Source organism: Myzus persicae, unplaced genomic scaffold (assembly GCF_001856785.1).
Source record: "Myzus persicae strain clone G006 unplaced genomic scaffold, MPER_G0061.0, whole genome shotgun sequence".
Classification (NCBI taxonomy): domain Eukaryota; kingdom Metazoa; phylum Arthropoda; class Insecta; order Hemiptera; family Aphididae; genus Myzus; species Myzus persicae.
In genome coordinates, this window is record NW_019103784.1 from 615,417 (window position 1) to 640,820 (window position 25,404).

General features: G+C 28.8%; 1 protein-coding gene across 2 annotated transcripts in view; it reads right to left on the bottom strand.

The window, feature by feature from the left end:
- LOC111035273 overlaps positions 1 to 25,404 on the bottom strand; it is a 44,123-nt gene that overhangs the window by 10,438 nt on the left and 8,281 nt on the right. Inside the window, exons 1-2 of one of the 2 annotated variants that reach the window (XM_022316815.1) lie at positions 3,063 to 3,179; positions 2,913 to 2,988 (exon numbers count right to left, since the gene is read on the bottom strand). In XM_022316815.1, coding sequence (XP_022172507.1) covers positions 2,913 to 2,942 — 30 coding nt within the window. In that variant the 5' untranslated portion in view covers positions 2,943 to 2,988; positions 3,063 to 3,179. Of the gene's footprint in view, positions 1 to 2,912; positions 2,989 to 3,062; positions 3,180 to 25,404 lie in introns of those variants that run through there. The other variant, XM_022316816.1, reaches the window with a different exon arrangement.

Genomic DNA, 25,404 nt, shown 5'->3' on the forward strand with positions numbered 1-25,404 from the left:
GAGCCACCGATTGCCCATTTTCGTTATTATCTTCTTAATAAGTAATACCCAATATTGGCACGTAAGGAATAATCTGAATCATCCAAAATAGATTTTTTTATTTTTAGTACTCATTGTTTTATTTTCGTCATTGTAAGTTATTATCTGAATCATCCCAAATAGATTTTTTTATTTTTAGTTCTTCATTGTTTTATTTTCGTCATCTTCTATTAACTATATTTAAGATACATATTTGTTTTAATATCATGTTTCTCAAAATAAATCTATATTTGATTTTAATGCAGTAATTAATTTAAGGAGGCGTGGAACATGGACACATAGCCTATAGATATCGGGCGCAGGACTTTCGTTTCGTCCACTCTCCTCGACGCAGGGTACTGTTTTGCTAACATAATTGTTGTTTTGCTAATATAATTTGAAACTATCAATTGTATGGATCATTGTATTGTATTGTAGAAAATCGACTGTGCGGAGCTCAGATAAAAGCAAAGTTCCTTAAATTCCTCAAATATTTATGTATTATTTTTCTATAGTTCATACGTCTTAAACATATCGAGAAAATCAAAAAGTTACTTCATTAAATCACTGGCAAGCAATACTTCTTTATCGTCTACATGCTATTTCCAGTTGATATGCAGTACTTGAAACTTTTGTTAATGTTTAATATTCGAAAAATTGTGCGTTACGTAAAAAATATCGATGAACATAAACATAATATAACTTGTACACACATTTTTGAGACTTAGGCATTAAAATATTTTAGGTATTTGTCCATTTTCGGGTATTTAAAAGGTTATATTCAAGTGTCAACCAATAATTATAATTTTGCTAGACGCAATCTTATACGGTTCAATTATACAATATTTACCATGGCGACTTGTAGACCTCGATGGTTTTTTTATGATTTTATGTTTACTGCACCGCGAATAGTTTTTGAATTTAACAGTCTTACATCTGGAAGGTCATTATGTTATTTTCATTTTTAAAGTAGAATTTTAATACTTGAGTTGTATAATGAAAAACGATGATGAAGTATATAGATGAGAGATAACTAGATGAGTTATAATAATTAGTAAACGAAAGTATTCATCCATAAAAATTATAACTATTTAAAAGTTCTAAATAATTATCGCGGTAAGTATATACGTGTACACTGGACTAATTAATATAATTAATTATATTATTAAGGCTGAATCAATCAATATTTTGTTTATCTGTGGTTTCGTTGCATTTATTACCCAATTAATACAATCATCTACATTTAACTAAATAATATCTCTCGATATTTGTAGTACCTACTTATTTATTTTTAAACCTATAATTAGTGCTAAGGTAAATAAAAAATATTTTATCTGTATCATATAGCAATATGTTTATTGTTAATACAAGATATAAGTAAACTCAATGTTTCTTCAAGAAAAGAAAAATAATGTAATACAACGGAAATATAAAATGTGTAATATTTATAGAAGCGTATTTACTTTAGTTTTATAATTATGTACCTAATCTTAGGTATACCATATTGAATATTGATATTGGACAAACTGTAAAAAGAGTTCCTTTGATTTATATTATTAATTGTTTATTGGAGTCAAAGTATTAAGACAATTTTTGTCAGTAATAATTAAAGTTGTTCTTGGTTTTCTAGTCTATAAGCTTATAAAAAATAAATATATTTATGTAGTGCAGCGCTAGTGAAAGAAACTCGGTGTCGTGTAGTCCAGCTGACATGTTTTGTGCGAAATGACTTGATTATAGATTTAACTTGATATTCATCGGAGATTTACTTTAAAATGCGTTTGTATAGTATTGTCATCGTGTTCAATAGGAAAATATGCCCCGCTGAATGATATCTCTTAACTATGGTTTTAGTATTAGTGTACGTAATTGACGTTTCGTTTCGACATTTACTAATTATGAATACGAAATTGTATTTCGACATAGGTAATCGATAAATATCCGAGTAAGGTCAGATTTGTATTGATATAATATACTCTTCAACAATATGCTTACCGTTCCGTAAACATGCGTTTCGCAGAGTTTTCCTTAGCCCGAATGCGCACAAATATTTAAAAAGCTGTTGTAGTAAAATAAACACGATATTTTAATATCCTGACGAGACTTGATTTGAAGAAACTCGCAATTCCTACATCCCGATAAAAGATAATATTATCGAAGATGTTGGTATATGGATGTAAAACCCATGTCTGGTAGTTTGTCTAACAGAGCATGACATGGGCTGCAGATCATTTTACTAAATATATGAAATATGACGCTGTTCAGACTTTCTTAGATTTACGTTCCGCGTAGTAGCTACTCCTTCTGCAGTTACGATATTATATCTGCGTCTTTTGGATTCAATATATGTTGTACGGTAATCATATTTATCATTGAAATGGTAAAATTCAAAGAAATAAAAACTAAATGAACCAGAAATGCTAAAAATTACTTGTGTTAACGGTAAACTCAGTGTTTGATGTTTTTACTCGGGTAACCCGAGTGATTTAGAACCAAGAAAATCTGACAAAATTAGTAATTACCTCACAGTTTATTTTAAATTACTTTTATTAAGATAAATAGTAATTTATTCAAATCGTTAGTTATAATGCAAGTTTGAATATAATTTTATAATTTAAAACTTATGCGATTAATACGAAACGTAATTATAATAGGTACGTTGTTTTCGAAAGACACTTAAAATATATTTACTTTGTTTGAAATATCAAAATAATATATTAAACTTGACAAATTGTAATGATCATTTGGTTAAAGTTTTTCCTCAGTAAAACGTTAAACTAAGTTGTGTTAGCAGTGTAATTAGAATAATTGAAAATATTGTTTTCAATTGTTGTACTAGTACCAAGGTTCAAAATGATTTCTGTTTTTCAAATATTAATAAAATAGGTACTTACAGATACGACGGTAGTCAGAAACATCAACATTTTTCAAAGGAAGCGTTTGATCTTCGATATTGTTACTTTTAGTTACCTGCGATTATAAAAAAAAAATTAATCAATAGTTTAAGTCATGAAAAAAAAAATAGTACGACGTTCAAAACCAACAGTTGTTGCTTATATTTATATTTATGTTATATTGCTCGCGCAGAGGTTCCTGAACGTTTGAACTGGAAAAAATAATGAAAAAATAACATCATAGAAGAAGATTGTGACAATGTGTTTGTGTGCATCAAAAGAACGTATAACTCAAGGCCGTTTACCGTCGACCTTCAACTCGATCAAGCAAAAACTGAAAAACATCAGCAACCTAACTGGAGGAGGGGACAAACTCTGTAGCCCTTGGCTGAACAGTAAGCACGTCTGCTGCTGCATCGTGTTTATTTGGTATATTTCAGTCCCAACACTCGTTTAATAACATGTAATATCTTATAATAAACACTGGATAAATATATATATATAATCTAAATTAATAATATTATATAACCGAAATAATATCTTTGTTGTCGTTTGCTCGTGTATCCTTTATATGGATGTATGTACCTACAGGTTTATAATGAATATAATGTACACATAATACGTATTATTTGTATTATATCAAATAGGTAGGTACTTATATTTTATATTATACTCTCAGACAACTCTGAAAGTGATTTTTTTTTACAGTGATGAAGATTACAAATATTATTCAAGACGCTGAAAAAAAAATGAAATACTGTTGAAAAACAAATACGCTTCCAATATTTCCAATATAGCAGTGTGGTAACGATAAATTTACATCGTGCACTTCATTCATAGTTTATGTAATCTTAGAAATTCAAAAAGTGCATGAATAAATCTTGCATTAAATTCGTCAGAGATCGAGAATGAAATGTGTGGTTATAAATATATGCTACTATTATTTGTTTATCTGAAAAAGTGATTACTTGTCAACTGAAAAATATCCAATATATTTCGGTACATAGTGAATTAATTATTAAAAAATTACTTTTAACACAAATTGTAATTTTTGTTGTATACAGTTAATTTATAATTTGATTTACTATAATTATTGCAAGTGAATATTGATTGAAATTTGAAACTTATTTTGTAACAACTCATTTCAAATACGGATTTAATATTGCTTTTACTCGTACCTATAATAAATTAATTTCAATTATATAAAAACTTTATGTTAAGCTTTGATAATTGAATTTTGAGCTAATGTATTATTTATTTATTCGACCGATAATATTGAAATGAACAAATTAAATAGATTTCAAACAATATACAGAGTATATATTTTTATTATTTAACTGAGTGACAGTGTATTTGAGATTACATAAAATTATTGATTAAAATTATAACAGCTAGGTAAATTTTTTTTTGGTAACTTTTAATTTATATGTATTTCCACAATTATTATTAATTAAGGTTATTAAAGAAAAAAATGTATTTTACTTATATTTTTTTGAACTATCTTTAAGTATACTATTATTACGCTTAAGATTATAATAACATTTAATTACTAGTTATTACATTTTACTTTTTCGAAACACTAATGATTTGCAAAAAAGATTATTTTAAAGAAGTGTACACGAATGTTATTCGTTAAATTAGCGCCATAATTTGTTAATTACAAATCGCATCATTCTTTATGGTGTATATCAACGAATTTAAATAAACAGTAGGTAATTAGGATTTCATCAAGTTAAATACGATTATAATTTATAAAACTAATTAACATATTAAATTATTGTAATAATTGCCAAATAAAAGTACCTAAGGAGAGTAACATATTATGGACAATGATCACTTGACGTGAATGTTTTGCAAAGTCATAACGAACATAGCTTTTTGACACTGATTAATAGTGTTATTGTAATTATAATAAACGATTCATTTGATATATTGTTTCCTTATCGATTTCTTACTATAGATTAAAGCAAATACTACAATTTGAACCATCGGATACCTAATCAAAAGATACCTACATAATATTAGGTATACATATATGTATAGGATAATAGTAGTATGTCCTCGAATATGTACATAGGTACGTACGTGTAAATTTGAATGGCACACTATATCCTGTCATTTTTCAACTCCACATAATATCGTGTGTTTCGAACTGTATATACTAACTATGAGAAACGAATATGTACAATAGTATAACTAATTATTTTAAGTTTTAATAATACTGAATATTTATAATATACCTATAATATATATTTAAATGTAAATATAGTAACATCACTTATCTGCAATATCTTTAACTGGGCAGATTGAATTATTTGAAGAACGTTTACCCAGTAAAATATTAATCGTAGGTACCTGATTTCCTTATTTTTTTACAAGTTAAAAAGGCTAACCTAATCTTTTATCTTCCATTAATAATTATAGTTATTTAGTATTTTTTTGATCGATTTACTTGTACAAAAGTTGAATACAATCCAATGCGTTAGTGGTGTTATTAATATATTTGACAACTATTTTCAATTCTGACAAAATAAGGAAACCTTTCTGGGTTTTGTTTAAATAATACTATATGACGCACCAGTAAATGTTTCAAATATTTGTATTGTACTTGGCCCAACTCAATATTAGTTAATAGCCTATTAAAACACCTTCATTTTAGAAACGATCACTCGCTCAAAGTCAAACAATATTATGTCTTTGTAAATGTGTTGTGAAAATGAATACTTAGGTATAGCTTTCGTTCGCACGCATTACAACTCGATGATTACAATAATCACAAACTATTAACCAGTAAGTAATAAAATAAACGGCGATAATGAGTATTTCGATGATATAGTACACGAGATTATAATATTAAGTACATTGTATGGGTTACATATTACAATATATTATAGCTAGTAGCATTGAGTAGCATAAAGGTTTAGATTGTTCCTACTTTGGCTGTGATACTGAATATATTATTTCAAAATGTCGTGTTTATTGTCGTGCCTATATTGCGTTGTACCCACTCGTATAACATAATGCAACCAAAAATTATACATCTGCGAGGTTGGTTTGTTCGAATAAATATAATTATACAACACTGTTGTATTATTACAAGTCGAAAACACGGGAATTAAGTAACGTGCGGGTAATGCGGTGTTTACAAATGCACGGAGGAACATTGTGCTTAGAGTGAAGTGCGCGAAGAACTGTGGAAAGAAGAGTATAATGAAGGACTGATAATGGTCTTTAAATATTATCAATTATTGTAATAATATAGTCAATAAATGCGTAAAGAAGGCGAACGGGTGGTATCTTAAATGTGCAGTGCGTGATGGAAACGAATAACGGTTGTTTTCTTCTTTGCATAGATTCACTGATTGTGAACGGGCAGAGATTTGAAGAATCGGACGACCCTCAAAATTGCCAGTATGAATACCAGCACAAAGTGCATATTTTACGAGAATTCTTTGGTATTTAATAATTGTGCATTCATCGAACTTGTGGTGCTCATAGACCTATTTTAATATAGCTGGACGGGCTTTGGAATTGATCACAGAACAACTGTTCTGTGTCCGCCGATTAATTTTGCACGATCTCTTAAACCCATTGCCCCAGCTACGGTATTCGGATAAACCCTGAGAGTTATTTATTGATAGTATTGTTGAACATGTATATGAGAGGCAATGGAATTTTATTTTTTGTAGATCATGTTATCAGGATGAGTGGACCAAAGTCATCTTAAGTAGTTATACTAGATTATAACATCCACATTTTGACGTAATGTCAGTGTGGCAAAAAATTAAAAATGCGATTTGTAGTTTTTTAATTTTTCAGATAAATATATCTGGAAAAATCTGCTAATAAGCAGCCTCGTCATATTTCTATCTCCGTAAACCATTTAAACTTAAGTATTTTAATAGTTCTAATAATTCAATTATAATTGTTCATAGCATCTACATTGTGCACTTTAATCGATTGTCTACTTAAAAAAACTCATATTATTATTATTATTATTATTATTTATTATTATAGTGATAATACAATTATAGGTAGATACCGCTACGGTTGGCATATTGGTGATGCGCATCGAACACGGTTTTTACTTACAAGTTACGAATATGGTCAATACTCAATAATTATATTTTACATAGGCACTACGGTTCATATTGTATACAATGGGGTAAGTGAATTGTTCAAATATACATTTTATACATTAATGAATTAATGCTATAAATAAAATGCTCGTTGAAAAATATTATGTTATTTCGTGCTATAATACCTATTTTTATTTCGCTTTATTTTTATAGGACTAAAATCAATTTATGTTATTCTGTAGAACTCCATATAAGTGTATTTTGTTACTCTATTACTAAATATTGGAACATTATGATGTTTATTACTATGAACCACTGCTATAATATTATTAATACAGCATCAAATATTCAAATTGTTATAGATGACAGAATACATTATAAAAGTTCGCTGTTTAAATATTATTACTGGAGAATAATTAATGCCAGAACTGTTCATTGTCAAATATAATAATAATAGAAGTAAAACAAAAAATTTAAATTTATTAATGCATTCACTCAGAAACAGAATATCAATCATTCAGATTATAGAATTTTTAATTAAAAAAATATAATATGTATACTTAATACTTTTATACAATTATATATATATATATATATATATATTGAAATATTAATTGTCTATATATTTATAAATAAATATGCTTAAATAATTACTTTCGGCCTTCAGGTAAGTATTGTAGTAGAAACGGACTTAAATGTATGTATGCATAATATTATTGAATAATAAATATAATTAAATGTCACATCTCACTGATCTCATAACCAATGTATCCAATCTGTATTTTTTTTTTTTTGTTTCTTTTTAGGAAATCGCACACTGTATAGTGTACACAATAAACTATAGAACACAATGCATTGATACTGTGTTGGTTATTACACTGCGCATAAAAGCTTAAAAAAAGTAAGTAACAAGTAAGTACCTACTTACATGTGGACTGGGACAATATTTGTGGCCGGGAAATCTACCGTCGTCCCACCTGTTCTGTCCACCCCTACATTTTAAATTGATATGTTCGTATGCATTTTCGCGGTGCTCACTACACATACATCGTACTTTAAAAAGTAAAATAAAATTAACGATTGTGTGTACATTATGTAGTAAATAACTATCTATGCTCAGTGGTAATATAATCGGCTTATGCGCACAATAATAGTGGTTATAACATATAGTATCCGACTATTATAATCGTTAGATTTTTAAAGTAAAGTGTATTTTTTTTTTTTATAATTTATTGGATTCTTACAACGATTTATGACATTACGACCGTCGATCGCTCTTCATATTTTAATTGTTTTTACTGATCTGAAATCCTATTCACCAATCTCCAACAACTTGGTAAATGGTAGGTAACTCAATAGCCAATAGGTGATTAATGTGACATAATGTTATTTGCATATATACATTCAGAAATTTATAATAATATATAGATTACAATTATATAATGTAATAATATGTTCCATTGTACACACCATGGTTGCTATATGTATTCAGTATTGTAAAAGTGACAGTTTAAAAGTTACTAAAAAGAATTTTGACATTCATGCCATATATACAGTTATGTATCCACCTATGTTTATTGTACACAGGAGTACATATATAATTATAATATAAATGCTGCAAAATATATAATATACATATTACAGGTAAAACTCTATAATACAATACAAGTATTATATATTATGTTATTACCTACTTATCGTTATATTCGTGTTTGAAACTGAGAAATGACAAATTAATAGAGATATTGTTTGCATTGTGTAACGCATACCTAACAAAATATAATATAATTCACGAAAAATCAAAAACCGCAATGATAATAGTAAATACCAGTACACACATATGGTATAAAATAATATATATATGTATACATAATAGTGAGATATCAACAATTATACAACATCTATAAAACCGGTATTTGTGTGTGTGTGTGTGTGTCGCTAAAACCCATTTTCCGTAGACAATAACTATTAAATAGGTATACACAATATTACATATAATATGTCATATATAAACACACGAGCAGCCGTACTGGTTTTCATTTATTTATTTTCCGTGAAAGGTACTCTCATGTACCCGTGATTAAATCGTTGTATGCAAGTATATAGGTGTATAGGCACGCATAACGTCAATGGCAAGCCCAAATATAATATGATATTTGAAATCTGTATAATATCTAACACTGTTATAAACATCTGTGGTGTTATTTTATAATGGACAGAGGAACAACCGGTGCGCGTAACACTCGATGGCCAGTGCGTTTTCGAACGGTTATAAAAGCGAAAATGTCTTACGATTATACATACCTATATTTTGAAATAAAATTACAATCCGTCAGTGTCACGAGACGTTAGTCCGGTCGACCAACCACCGTCTACGACGGTCATCCGTAATTACACAATAATAGTTTTAAATTAGCCATCGCACTTTAATATATTACATCCTTTGGGCGATAAAATTATTATAATTATTATTACATTTATATATATATATACACATATATATATATATATTTTTTTATAAATGATTTCGTTTGATAATAACAGCTCTGCTCATAACATCGTCATTTTTAAAGGTTGTATCATTTTTATAGTAATGGATATAATAGTTTGAATTTTTAATGAACTGGTTTCGAAAATGTGCTTAGGTTTATATTAAAACGACATAATTAACCCATTTATGAGTATCACCAATATTTTTCTCCACATCACGTTAAAAACTAAACATAGGTACATACATATACACATATTATATATCATATATATATTATCATGTATTATTCATTTTCGCTTATTGATGAGTTTAATACTTTTGTTTAAAATCCTATCCATAAATATGCCTCAAAGAAGTAATATTGAGACAGTGTTGAAGATTACATTTTACGCAAATATATTAATATTATAGTATAGTAAATTTTACTAATAACCTATTAGTATACCTACACGTATATTTGATTCGTATAAATTATAGAATATTTTGATTTTACAGTACTGTAATGATCACAGTTAGTTCTCTTATAAACCACAAATGAACAAAGATGATCCCATGATCCTTTTTTTTAATGGGTTAATTTCATAATACCAATTGATATTTTCGTTCCCGTAGTAAAACAATTTGTCACTATGGACTGAAAATCTAAATTAAAATTCAGTATGTTACTTCACGTTGGAAGAAAAACATTTTTATTGATTTTATGTAAATTAGTCTTATAATAAATTATTTTTAATGGATGTACATAATGTAGGTTATATTATACATTTAGATTTATAGGAAAATTATTACACTCAACAGAGTAAGTACCTAGCACAAAAATAATTTATAACAATAATTAACAAGTAAATTCAAATTTTTTTTTATAAACTTTTTTTATGGATCAGTGTGATATAGGTACCTAATGTTGATTTATTATTTAAAACTAAAGAGATATAAATTATAATAATATGTACTATATAATTCGAAATATTTATAACTCTTAATTATATCTGTACCAAGATTTAACTACATATCTGGTATACCTATATTGTAGGATAAAAACATTTTATTTACCATAAAAAAAAATGTGTTCATTAAGTTCGTTTTTTTGTTTTGTTTTACATATTGTCTTTTCTTGATAACTATATAACGAAAAAATAAATTCTATTCACATTTATTTATAAAATGTATTGTTATAGTGTTAATATCTTTGTATTATAGGCATAGCAGCTTAGGTATTTTTTTGTTATTTATTTAAAGCCCGACAACTATGTCCATTAGCTGTTTGTAGGGGGTTTGAAACACTTATTTGTATGTTTGGCAAGGATTTTGTTGTTAAAAATCCGGGTGATCACCCATCCGAGTGGTAGCAACGACGGCCGGTTTGCACACTCTGAGCTCGCACGCAACTGAGTGCACATACAGCGCCACACCAAGTCGCAGTACAGGTATTATATTTCTATAAGTGCTAAAAAACTTTCCACGCAGGTACCTAACACTGCAATAATACGACCTATACAAAATCACAATATTATTGAATCTATCATGTTTATTGATGTACAAATTTTATACTTGATAGCTTCGGAGTGAAAAATAAATTGCCAATAAAAACGTTAATGGTCATGTTTTTATTTTTATTTTTTTAAATGAGGAATTCTCTTCGAAGTGATTTTACACATAGTATTTTGTACTGTGACCGCGGTAATTCACGCGTAATACAACTATATACCTTTGTTGAGTAACAGTTCACTGTTTAAGAATAAATTAGACGTCTATGATGATAACAGTATGCAATAATAATTTTTCAACATTTCGCCTGGACCGTAAGTGTGCACTTTTTACCTGTACCATATTATGGCAGCTTAACCACCTTTACATAACGGATGGCTTACAATCAAATTAAAATTGTTCGTTTGACGTGTCCCATTACTTTGCTGCATAACACGCCTTACGCACGGTTTCCTATGCAAATTATTCGTATATACCTAACACATTGTTTATTGACTATATGTTTTGCTGTGTTAATGATGGACCTTATATTGTCCGTTAAATAGAAAGCGAGTAAACCATACTATGGGAACAAAAATCGTTTACTTATTACATCAAGAGAATCGTGACTACTCTCGAGAGAAAGATCGCAATATTATGAAATCTAGACTGATAAAACTGTAACGACGTAAATTTTAAATGTAAAGAGAGCTAGTAGGTTGTATGAATGTCCGAAAAAATGAAACCAAAAGTGCAAATGTAAATAAGAATTTAGAAAAAAGTCTTAAAAATACTTTAAACCAACGTAGGTAGGTATATACCTCTACCTATGCCAGCAGGAGCCGTTCGTGTTTTGGGTATGATACTTTCGAATCGTGACTATATACATCATAGAATAGGTGCGTATGATTTCGTGGCAGAAAAAAAACCTTAACTTTAATGAGGTGTACCTATTACATTTTTGTTTTTTAAATCATAATAAATAATGAACAGTATTTTAGATTGCTTATTGTTTCATTTATTTTTTCAAATATAGTAGGTACATTCTATTAATTGTGTTTTAACTAATACTCACTAAAAACTAGTTAATATAGATAATGTATAATTATGGTTTTTAAAAATTGGAAGGTAATAGCAATCATCAAGTAATGAAAGGCCAGAAATACGTTATTATTAATAATTGTATAATTTAAACCAGTTTCTAAGAACGCAACTATAGTAATTTTGCATCGTGCATGAAATAGATTGTTAAGTGCTTAACAAGCTTTCAGCGACAGTGATGATGGGTATTTAATGGTTAAATATAGGTATAATATTAGCGTAGTACACTGTAGTTGCTTAAGACAATATTCGAATAATATTTTATTGCAATATTAAACCAAAAAAGTTGATTGTTGGCCTAACTTTCTACACGTGTATCGTTATAGTTTAAAAAAAATTCCTTTTACGTTGTGCTATTATTCGTTCATTTTAAATGTTGGTTCGTAATAATTAGTTATTACATATTAGTTGATAATAAACGTAATAGGTCCAACCATAATATTATACTATAATATACACCACGAGGGACCACTACGGATTTTTAATTTTATTAACTCACAGAATCCACGGTACAATTTTTCATAGTATCCGTTGGCATGATAGTACGTAACGGACCACCTATATATTGACCATGGTCAATTAGTGATTCGCTGTCAGTCCGTGCACTCGGAAAGTGCAGTCATCGAGTGGATCGAGATCGCCAGCATAGGATCAAATTCGGTGAATTTTTTTGTAGCCATTAGCTGAAAACGTCCACTGTGGGCTTGTATCCCCCTATCCACCCTAGGCCCTCTCCGATGAAATATTTAATATCACAAATCCGATCGCGAAAATCACAAAATGTAATTCGTATTGTGATGTAGATATTTTATTTTTACATGACGGATCAGGAATCGTTAATAATAGCAGGTGTAATATTCTCACACTGCGGCTCCTCACCACGGCGCATTATAATTTTGCGAACTTCACGAATTCGTACGATCTTGATTCTGTTGATAATAGTTATGACTGTTACGAGTTATAGCCCACCAGATCTATTTAAATTTACAATGGATTCTCGAGATCGCATGAATATCCCGCCAATGCGATTCGGACCATGGTCGCCGCAACAATGTAAGCGGTGCACGATGGTTGTCTATAAATTAAAATATTCACATCCAATTCGAAATTGTGACAGTCATTTAGTTTTGGTTTTTGAATAACAATATTATAATATCGCGTGGGCTGCGTTTCGTGAGCCGACTTTACGGGTGAGGGGGGGGGGGAAGTAGTGCACACACGTTCGTCTTGTCGTGTGCTCCGTGGCTGGCGCCAATATGTAACTGCACAGTCGAACAAGTTGGCTGAGCCCCGGGCCAATCGTTCAGCGGGATTATGCAGGCACGAGCCAATACCGTCCGAACCAGTGCCAGGGAACCATCCCGAAACGGGTTCCGCAAGATTAGTTCAATAGCGCCGCTGCGCGTATATTAATATTATATTAAATTTCCATTATTTTCTAATAGGGAAATACGGCAAAAATATAACAGCCACCTTGTTATTTAAAAACAGTGAGTACCGCGGCAACAAAATAAATCCGTCAAGCTATCGATCGATTTCTTGTTTATTTTTTTAAAATCTGATGTATAATAATGGCTGTTTTAATTAATTCTATCAAGTACTTTTCACTAGCCATCTCATGTTGTATACCCGAATTGAAGGGTTGATTGGTGGTGGTGAGGAGAAAGACTACACAACACCCATTTTTGGATTACGTTAGTTTTTTTCAAAATTAATATTTCGATAGAAAAATAAAAAACAACTTATTTATTCGTCTAATAATAAGTTTCTCGCTACAGTAAGAATTTTAAATTTGTGAGTAACAAATAAAAACGTATGTATTCAATGAGTTAATAGTATGAAGTTTTCAAAATATTTGATTATTGAAATAAATACTACAATCTGAAATCGATTAAACAAAATAAAAATAGATTACTCTTGGTGTCAATTTAATATATTTATGAAAATATATAGGTCATTGAACTACCGTGACATGGATATTGATCAAAGGTTTACATTTTTAAGTTATTTTATTGCGAAGGGCACTATCATTTTTCATTTGATTTGTTATACCAAAAACTTCTACAAATTATAGTCTATTGAATACATGATGTAGGCAATCATCTGAATAAATCATCATATATTCAAAAATAAAAATCACGTGATGCATAGAAAAGTATAATTTAACTGTAGTTGATTTCTGTTACCAAGTAATAATGATTATTACTATTCATCACTATAAAATTATTTTATTAGCTTATAGAAGACATAATAGTATTATTGATTTACTTTTGTGAAGTCATTGACTCGCGAGTATACTTTATAAGAAAGTTTTTAAAAATCATATGATTCATATGGGATCAAGTAATTTAGGTAAACAGCTGTCGTAGTGAACCGACACTATTGAAAACATTTGTATAATGTTCTGCTATTTATTAGACTATTATAATTTATAAACGTTCATAATAGACAGAATACTCATAACGGTGGTGCAAGTTAGTAATCGTGACATGAGTCATCATAAAGTAAAGAAAACAATAATTTGTAGATTATGAATTGTTGACACGAGTAGCACAATACAAATAATAATATGATCAAGAGGAGGATCAAACAATAGCCGGTTGGCAATCGCGAGTGGACACTTTCTCTTCAAGGACGAGTGTCGTGCCAGATTGCAAAATAAAATATAATACAACTTACAAAATTATTAGAGTCTTATGGAATTAATTATTAAACGATGCGGTAGGCTTGTTCCGATTATGACTTGTGATACATACAGTAGTATGATTCATAGTAAATAGCGATAAAATGTAGTTTAAAATATGAACAAATTGTAAAACTCAATCAAGTGGAAAATTGTGAACCGTTGTACCAAGTATGCAAAAGTGGTTAACCGTCAGTGAAATTATTAAAGTTTTTGGACCACTTTGGCAATATGAGCTGTAATAGAGCTTAAATTATAAATTGTAAAAATATTTAACTCGACTTAACGATTAAATGAAAAGGAATGTATTTGTTTCATACAGCCTCGTTTCGACAGCACGATTCAACGATCCGTTTTCGCGGTTAATAGGTATCATAAGAGTAACTAGGAAAATCATTTTTTTGGCGGGCTAGAGTTTTATTAGCAGCGACCCCGATAGTTGATATTTTACACTAAAATATGATTAAAAACTGAGGGGCAACGGATAAAACTTGGCAGGCCCTTTCAAGCCCTCTCCCTAATTACACCAACGATAGGTATTTAAATTGGTTTCATAAATTCAAATTTTTTTTATTCAATAAGTTATTCATCTTCTTAATCATGAATGGTCCATCTTTAGGATGTAATTTCAATGAAGCCCGATACTTACTATGAAGTATTATTTACATTGAGCGTTACATAATACATATTTTTCAAATTACAAATTCAGCATAAAAGTACTTGGTAAATTTAAAAGCTAAACAACTTCCATTTCGTGAAATAAATTACTGATGAATAGTTGTGAAAAAAGACGCACCTTTGTGTACAAATATATGATAGATTTATACCAATATTATACAACACTTAATAACAATAATTACAGTGTAATGACTATTTGTTGATTATTTAAATCGATCGTCGTGATATGACTTATAGTTTACCCATTAAAAAATAAAAATAAATATTTATACATAGATCAATTAATAATTTATTTGATATTAAAAAAGCGTATTTACATGTATACAATATAATAATAATATGTAAACCTTTAATAAAATATTAAAATTACAGGTAATTCCGAGGATTTCTTCAATGTGTTAACTTTGTTTTGTATAAATTGTTGCATCTTGAAATTTGTTTACGATTTGTCGTGACTTCTATATCGGTTTTAGTTATTCAGAAATGTTTCCCGGTGTCTCCATAGACGTGACTGTTTTTTTAGAGCAGGCAACAATAATACGACCACGAATCATGCTTTAAATTATCCTTGTGACGGATACCTTCGATCCATGAGAAATTATTGCGTTTAATTGAAATTAATTGCTGTCTACAGTCAACTTAAACTGTTTTTCGTGTAATCGTGAAGATCATGGTAGTAGTTAAAGTAAGTCAGGTCTTTATTACGTTTCATTAAATGATAATAATTTATGATGTACAATGTACGTTGTACAAGATATAATAATAAAACTGTCAATATAAGGACGACAAATATTCATCCTTCAGTATTTTCACATTTATTATAAATATTTTATAAATTCCTATAATAATAGTACAATGTGCATTCAAAATTGAATTATTTGGACATCAAGTAATATAATAATATTATGTTTAAATTGAATAATAATATCCATTTGTCGACATATAATTAAAACTAAAATATTTGATTCAAACAAGTAAAAAAACATACATTTTTACTTAAGAACATACAATGTCGATGCCTTCTTCAGTTCTAAGTGTACTGCAGTGTGTCTGTGCGAAATCAAAATGTAATTACAAAAGTGGTGTTTGCATTTTCAATCTATATTATAGTTATATTGAATAAATATTTCCATATTCCACCTGACAATTTTCGATTAAAATGTAAACGTTATTGTTTGAAATGACCATTGAAAACTTACATCATTTTGAACGTCAATTATACTTTATTTGAATTAATTTTTACAACATTGAACATGTAGTATCAATCATAGCACAAATTTTTGTTGCCTATCGTCCAAAGATCACATTATAAATATTTTGTCGGCTGAAAAATAGGTACGCTCGTGCTTGTATGCCGCCACTTACAGTGATTACGGTTCAACAGTAACAGCAGTGGCATTATTATTAATGTTTTATAAAAAATTCGTAAATCACATAGCTGCCGTAGGACATGATATTATTATGTTGGAAAATATCGTATAATATGTATCTTAAATGAATAATGATTGACGAGATGATTAATGGAATCGACGGGTCATTTGTTTCCTCCTGGTCAGTAAATCGGTCAAAGTTTCACACCGGTAGAATCTAGTTTATATCGAGAACCATAGAACAATAATATATTTATACATTTATATACATTACCGGCGGCTGCTCACTTTCATTTTATTATTTTTCGTTCTATGTGCTCCGAGGGGTAATACGTAATATGTAACAAAAAAAAAAAAAAAAATGATGAACACATGAACACGAAGAAGTGTACAACATTTATTTGCCATTAGCTTGCGCAGAGACCCATAATCGTTATCGCTTCACGTCGGACATATTGTACTAGCTATGTATCGTGATTTTTTCGAGAGAGAATCCAGACTTGCGATTGTAAGATGTCAAATTTATTGTTATGTAATGCATTGTTGTTTTTTTTTTAACACGTTGTTTAATTCGTATGCTTTTTATTTGTTATTAAAGTACACATACACCTGTTTTTAACGAACGGCATGTTTTTTGATGACGTTCTGCATGTATAAATCGACTTTCTAATATATTTTAGTTTCCTTCAAATTCAAACCTTATATGTACGTAAAGACTAAAGATATTATATTTGAATGATCTGTTTGAGTTCGGGCACCCTTGTCAGTAGTTAAAATATTTTAATATTTGTACATTTACATTTCTAATTATTTAAAATGATTGGAAGAACAACGTCTATTTATTTATCTATGTTACAAAAAAATATCTTCAACATAAGTAGGTACCCAGCGTCCTTTTTATGATGGAATAGATATTTCTCGCATTGTTAATGTTATCTGTTTCTGACACGATTACATGAGAAACAGTGCATTTATATTTTTTCAAAAACCTTTGCAACTATTTTATTGACGAATACGTACTTAATGTGTAGTATACTAGTAATTAAATACCTATACGATGTACTTAATACCTATATATGTACTATATACATGTATTCAACGAAATTCTCTCTATACTACGATTTTTCTTTGTCCCCCGTGATACTTCGTTATGTGGAAGTTTCACTGCTTATGTACATAAGTCGTGTATTTATGAAATATTGTTTAAACTAACATAATATTTAAACTCGAATAGAATGTGTCATTAATGTAATGCCACTAAGAGCCAGTAGTTTTTACCTTTATAACGCTAAACTAATTCTTATAAAATAGTCATCTATAAAATCAATATAGTAATATAATATCGATCATGACGTATAGTAAATCGATCATTATGCATTTACCTTCTTTGAAATTATAAATTATAAACTATAAGTATAGTAGAAAGTTCAAATACGTAATTGTATGTGATATTTCAGCAATCGCAAGTCGCAAGACAGTTAAATAATTTCAACTACTTTTTTATGTCAACATAAATATTAGAGTATCAAAAAGATTGATATTATATTTTGTACATACTGCACATATTGCACACATGGTTTTTCGTTTATATTTTGTAGTCAGGTTATTCAATACCTACTACTTACGGTAAACATTCATCGTATTTTTTAGGAAAACATAATATTATATAGTATTATTATTAGTTTCAAAAAAAAAAACCAGTCAACTATTGTATTTATTATCTTAACTACCTATTAGACGATGATGTATTTTTGCAATATTCCACTCTATTAAATAACGGCGGTATTGTTTTGCATATGCAATATGCCAATATGTAATTTGCTAATAATATATGAGGCCTGTGGACTAGTATAACTACTATAATCAAGAATCAACTATGTTAATATTGTAAAATTATGAGTATGAACGCTGAACCACTTCAAAGATTATTTTTTTATGAACAATGTGTGCGATGTTGCGATGTACCTATACTTAGTAAAATCGTTGTAAAAACATTTGAGGATGAAAATGTAATGTCTAAGATTAAAAGCTATGTGATTTTGCTTTTGAATTTAGGATTTTGAAGCAAAGTATTTACTTTTTTAAATTTTGGATCCAACTAAATGTAAATTTTTAATTATCTCAATTGAGAAATTATAACGTAATGCAACCATTGTACCTATTTGCGATACGAATAATTGTAATAAATTACGTAAACCTCGAAGATAATTAAATTGCATTGATCAATTTGCTTATTATTTATTTACCTTAATATGTGCATAAAAACATTTATCTAAAATAATATTCAATATTTAGTTTATAAGTCTGTTGAAATGTATACTAAGAATATTTACTTTGTTAGTGCATTAGTTATTTATGTTATGAAAACGTTGGCTGTATTTTATTATATTATTTAGTCTTAACAAGGACATAGAGTGATATACATATAAATATTATATTATACATCCAACGATTTTTGTCATTTAAATTGTTAATAATAATGATAACTGTGGATAATATGACATTGGGCTCGCACTGCAGTCTCTCCTCCCCATACGACGGGTATAGCTATCCAATTTCGGCTGCCAATCCCACGAGCGTTCTTGAATAAATGTCACATTGTGTTCTACGAGGATAGCATATTAAAATACACCAGACGTCCATACGATATATATTATTATTACGAAAGTTATGTATAAATACATATATAATGTAAATTGTAATTTGAACACACACGCGTTCGTATAATGACGGTTCAAAAATATTACGGTCTAATCGGTTTCTGGCTTCGTATTAATTCATATATGTATCTATACTCAAGTATTATGTCTGAATGGACTGTAATTTGCGATAATTCGATGGTTGTACCTTTATGGCTGTACACCTATATGTATATTATAACTATAAATGTATAATAACAATATTATGTTGGCAGGATACAATGTAACTTTATCAAGATGAAAATATGTCCAAAACTGGTTGAATATATGATATTTTTTCCATTTTTTCTATTAATTCTTGGAGATCATCGGGATTGCTGGAAAAAGCTGAACCATTGTACCAATAGAATATAACTTTTATACAGTCAAACTTGGTATTAATATGAATAATTATAAAATGGACATTTGCCGAGAACTTGAACTGCTCAAAAATGATTTTTTTTTGTAAGGAATTATTATTTTTTTGATTTACTTAACACTCATCTTATGTACATAAATAATTACTTGGTAAATATATTTTTATTTTGTTTATATCTTATAAAAAATAAAAAATAAATTGTATTAGTCTCTTGGTTTTTAAAAAAATATTTTTTTTATATTATTCAAAGGTAATTGATCTTGAAAGTGATTGATTAACTCAAATAAAAATTGATTTTGAGACATAAATCAATATAATTTTTACTGTCGTTATTTTATTCAATAGCACGTAAGCTTATAGGCCTATATGTTCCCTGGAACATAAAAAGTTCGTACAATAATTGTAAAAGGTGTATTTCTATTACCTAGTTATTTTGACCGAATAGCAGATGAAAATCCTGATGTAATACGTCACCTGAGTGGGGTATAATATTACATATTTTATATCTACTCAATTATTTTGATTGGGTTACAATATTGTCAATATTGTCACAATAGAATTGATCAATAATGAAAAAAATGAATATTTCAAACTAAAAACCGTTAGAAAAATAATATTAAAAAGGTAAGTACATTCTTTAAAATAAAATGCTAACACACCGCCTATAATAGATTCACAAAAATAAGAAACTTAAGGTTAATGTACCTATATATAATATTTAATAGACTATTATGCTAGTATAATAACATGTGTAGCTACGTGGTACATAATGCCAGTAGGTATTATAAAATAAATTACTCTTGTGTAAAAAAAGGTTTCGTGAGATGAACTCTTAAAAATGAAAAAAACATCTCAAGTTATTGTGAGTTAAGCGGTTGTAAGTATCCAAAATGTCCGGGAAAAACAAATATTTACTTGTATATTTTAGAGTTTATGAATTTTTGGAAATTTAAATTTTTAAATAAAACCATTACACACTAATTCAATCCTGTATTTGATCCAATAACTCCAGTCATTAATAACTAATAGGAACAAACTTTTTAATTAATATCTATAACTATATTATCTCAAATTATAAATATTATATTATTAATTTATATACTTAATTAATATCAGACATAGAGTTATATAGTGCACAAACATCTTACTATTTAATTTAATATTATTTATTTTACGTTCTCTATATTATTATTTAATATTATAATTTAAATAATATATTTAGTTTACTTTTGTAAATTAATATTAATAATGCAATATATTATTGACATTGCTTCAAATGCATACTATAGGTCATGCATCTAATAAGCATGAAGTGGCATTCTGCGGTGGGCAATAACGAAAAAAAATTAGACTTGAAATAATATGCTAAATGTTGACACATTTTGAATAAAATAAATTAAAATAATGTATACGATTATCATAGTAAAATTTATATTATGAGATTGTGTATGATGATATTGTATAAATTAATTGGATGCAAGTATCACAGTGGAATAGCCATCGAACAACTCTTATAATATATTATATATTCAAAGAAACAGAAACTAACTTAAATTTAACAAAGTCAGTAATATAATCTATCAAGGGATTAGAAAACCCAAACTTTGTTGGTAAATAATTTGTGATTGCGTGTTTAAAATATTTTGAATAGTAGATAATACTCGAAAATAAACTAATTTTATGAATCATACATAAATGATAATCAGGCAATAAATACATTTCCACCTGGAGATAACACTCGTGTGACGAGAAAATTACGAAATAAAAAATTGACTGTAGAATTTTCTTTTTTAAGTCTATACATTATTTGTATAAGTTTATACCTATCCAATTACAGAATGTGTACCTAATGTTTGTGAGGTAGCATAAGATATAGGTACCCATCTTGCATTTTGCCAAGTTACTCGGTGCCATCTTGTTGACCTTATTAATTATAATTTTAATTGCTTATTTTCGTTTGGGTGTATAATTATTTATTTGTACAGTATAAATAAAATAATAAACAATGTCGGTTAAACAATGAATACTAATGGACTCCAATTAAACACCAATATCAGATTTTCAGAATACTTATGGCTCAAAAAAAAAAAAAAAAAATCGCATTAAAATAATAAATAATTAAAGCGAGAAAAAAAATACTATTCTATTATCCAAAACCTTGGCTCTGTAATATTGTTAAGGATCAGCCGTACTCTGCGTCACGAATGCAGTGTGAGCCAACTGGTATAATATTATTGGACAAGACGTATCCGTTGAGGATGATTCACGGGGAGAACAAAATTTGATTTCTAGAAAAAGTACCCTCCTTCCAAACTTGTACCGAAATCTAATAAGAGGTTTGTACTTTACTCGATAGTAGGTTCGCGGCGGCGATGGACATTACAGACATTCCGCATTGAAGCACGTAATATCGTTTTAATTCCCTAGCCACGATCGCAAATCAATAATCATACAAATATAAATGTTACAAAACGTTAGCAAACGATCCCTCCCATAAACGCTGTGAGTGTCTATACAGTCATAATACACACGTTAATGCGGTATATAATACTGTATACAATACTGTCCATAACCGTGGTATACCTCGTACTCGCATTGCAACCGCATATACTCGTATTTTGTGACTGGCATTCGACCACACAATGATTTGCGATGATATTAACATGCACACACACGGCCAATATTGAGCCAACTGCAAAACCGTTATTCTCGCACGTCCAGTGCTATGTGTGTTGCATTATCCAGTGACCAGTGGATACAAAAAAATAATATGGTCGCCCGTCTCGGAATCATCGTTTGCGCTTATTTAGATGTAACACATCATCGTAACCGTAATATTGCAAAATCTTATTAGAATTATTCTACTCGTGTGTGTATCTCATACCTACGTATATCCAGACAATATTGCGGTATGTCTATCTTCGCTTTTTTTTTTTTCACATTGTATTCAAGACCAGTTTATGTACTCTGTACAATATGTATGTAGCCAAGTATAGGTACATAAGGGCATTCCGATTAGATTGTTATGTTGGCTTTGTCGCCCGTTATTTTAAGCTCACATTTTTGTATCTTTTTTTTTATTTTTATTTGTACAACCTTTTCTTATTGCTCAACAACAAATGCGTTTAGTGTTCCTGTTATTACTTCTATTACTCAGAATAAGTGTGTAAATAAACTGTACAAGACACAATTTAATTGCATCTCAACTGTATGATGCAAACAAACTATTAGGTGTAGAGCACTATGACACAATTTGTCTATTCACTAGGTGCGTAGATATATATATATACATTTAAAATCTGAAACATATTAAAATAGAAATATAAGTAAAACCAAACCTGCGTTTTAATAGGTAGCTCTTATGAATTATATCACGATGTCGTATTGTTGAGACGTGAGAACTGAAGATTATATGGTTCTTATAAACGAATAAAATTATAATAACTATTAGTTACATTAAGTACCGATAACCTTGATCAGGGATTATTAGTTTTTTATTATTAATGTTTTAAAATTATAAAATAAAATATCTATATCACGCGTGTATCAGGAATATGTACATATATACTTCTAATGGCAATACAATCATACATCTTTTTAGATACTGACTTTTAAAAGACAAAATAAAAAGCGTATCCAACTTATAGAATAGATAATAGTACAATGTACAAATTTAAGGATAAAGATTTGCTGATTTAATACCAAAAAACAATTGTAATAATTATACACGCATAATAATATATGATACGGACATACGGTCTTTATTTTTTAATACCCCGTGACCTGTTTTATGAAGTGGTTCAACGGTTTGAGAATATGTATATATATTTCTATACGACCTCTGTGCCTAGGATACTTAAAACCATGAGGATTTTTCGACACACTGGATGCTAATACTGTTATGCACCAGAACAATGAGGCTCATTGGAGATTATTGTGTAGGATAATATGGGTTCGGTTTCAGACGGCATTCAAATATCAAGGAAACGGCTCATAGTTGAGAATCTATTCAATATGAGGAATTATATTATGGCGGTTCGGTCTGTATAATCGTGAACAATGGCGGTGGACATCGTCAGACATCATCTATAGCTTTTGAAAAGTTGAATTCCGAATTCAACGAAATTAATACTAAGATACATTCATTATTATTTGTGTGATTAGATCCATAACCTTGTATAAAATTGAAATAAACTTGTTATTATAATGTTTATAATATGTGGATACATGCACGTCTTATACAAGTGAGATGATGAAATAATTAATTAATGTATACTATAAAACAGAGGGATTCCATGAACAGTAAACAGTTATTATCTCGAAATGTATTAACTTTACCTACGTAAAATACCTATAGATGATTCATTTATTTTTTTTAATTTATTTAAAATAGGAAGGTACTATGTCGCATTCATACCCATGCGTGTAATTCATTATCGATTTTTAGGTAAACAGAAATTTTTAAAAGTTTGTGAAAAATAATCAGACCATAATATGCTGTAACGGAGTTTTGAATATAGAAAAAATGAACATAGTTTTTATTTTCAACATCAAACAGATATGGCTAAATAATTATATTCCGTCCATAGACCTTATACTCAAGGTATAAGAGTATGTAATGTATGTATGTATTGTATCTGAGTACAAGGTCTATGATTCCGTCTAAAAATACTGTAAAATGAACTAAATAAAATTATCTATAGTAATTTTATCAGTAAGTATCATTAATTTCCTACATTTCTGAAAATACTATATAATGTGTAATGAGCCAGTTATATTTTATATTTTTAGACCGTTTTGTGATTTTGCTGCAGCTATAACGTGTGATTCTAAATATCATTCAAATAAACCAGATATTATACATTTTAAAAATTATTTGTTATAAAATAATTAATAACCACGGAATCATAATATTATATAAAATCAGAGGTTTACCAGGTGGTGGCAGTAAGTTATATGAAACGAGTGATCAATGTATCCTATTACATAGTATTATTTAATATTTTATCACAAATTAATATTTAAATCCAATCAACTTCAATTGTATTTTGAAGGAGTTACGTATTTGTCGAAAGACTGCCTCCAAATTTGGCAGGTAAGTAAAAAAAAAACTACAGTACCACTTTGTCACAACCTAGTTGCAAACGTATCAAATAGAAACCAGTTTGGTTCTTGTTTTTGCGTTGTTATAGACTATGGTAAATGGTCAAATTATATCTGTCGCAGTAGGCGCGGTAGATGGCCTTGCCCTTTATTAAGATTTCAGACACTAATTAAAGTTTTAAAAACGTTTAAAAAGGGCATCTCAAGTTTGACAAACAAGCTACAGAAAGCTAAGGGAAAAAAGGTTTTGTAAAAAGCACATCATCTAGATAAGTTCAGTGATAGGTACGATAATACACGGTTCGAGTTTTGAAATTATTACCATACAAGATTTTACAATTACAGTTTAAAATTAAAGTAATTATATATTAAAAATATTAGTATATTATTATTTATAATACGTACACTTAAATGTGTATCAACATTATTTCCAAAATCGTATAATTTCATCATTATACGTATT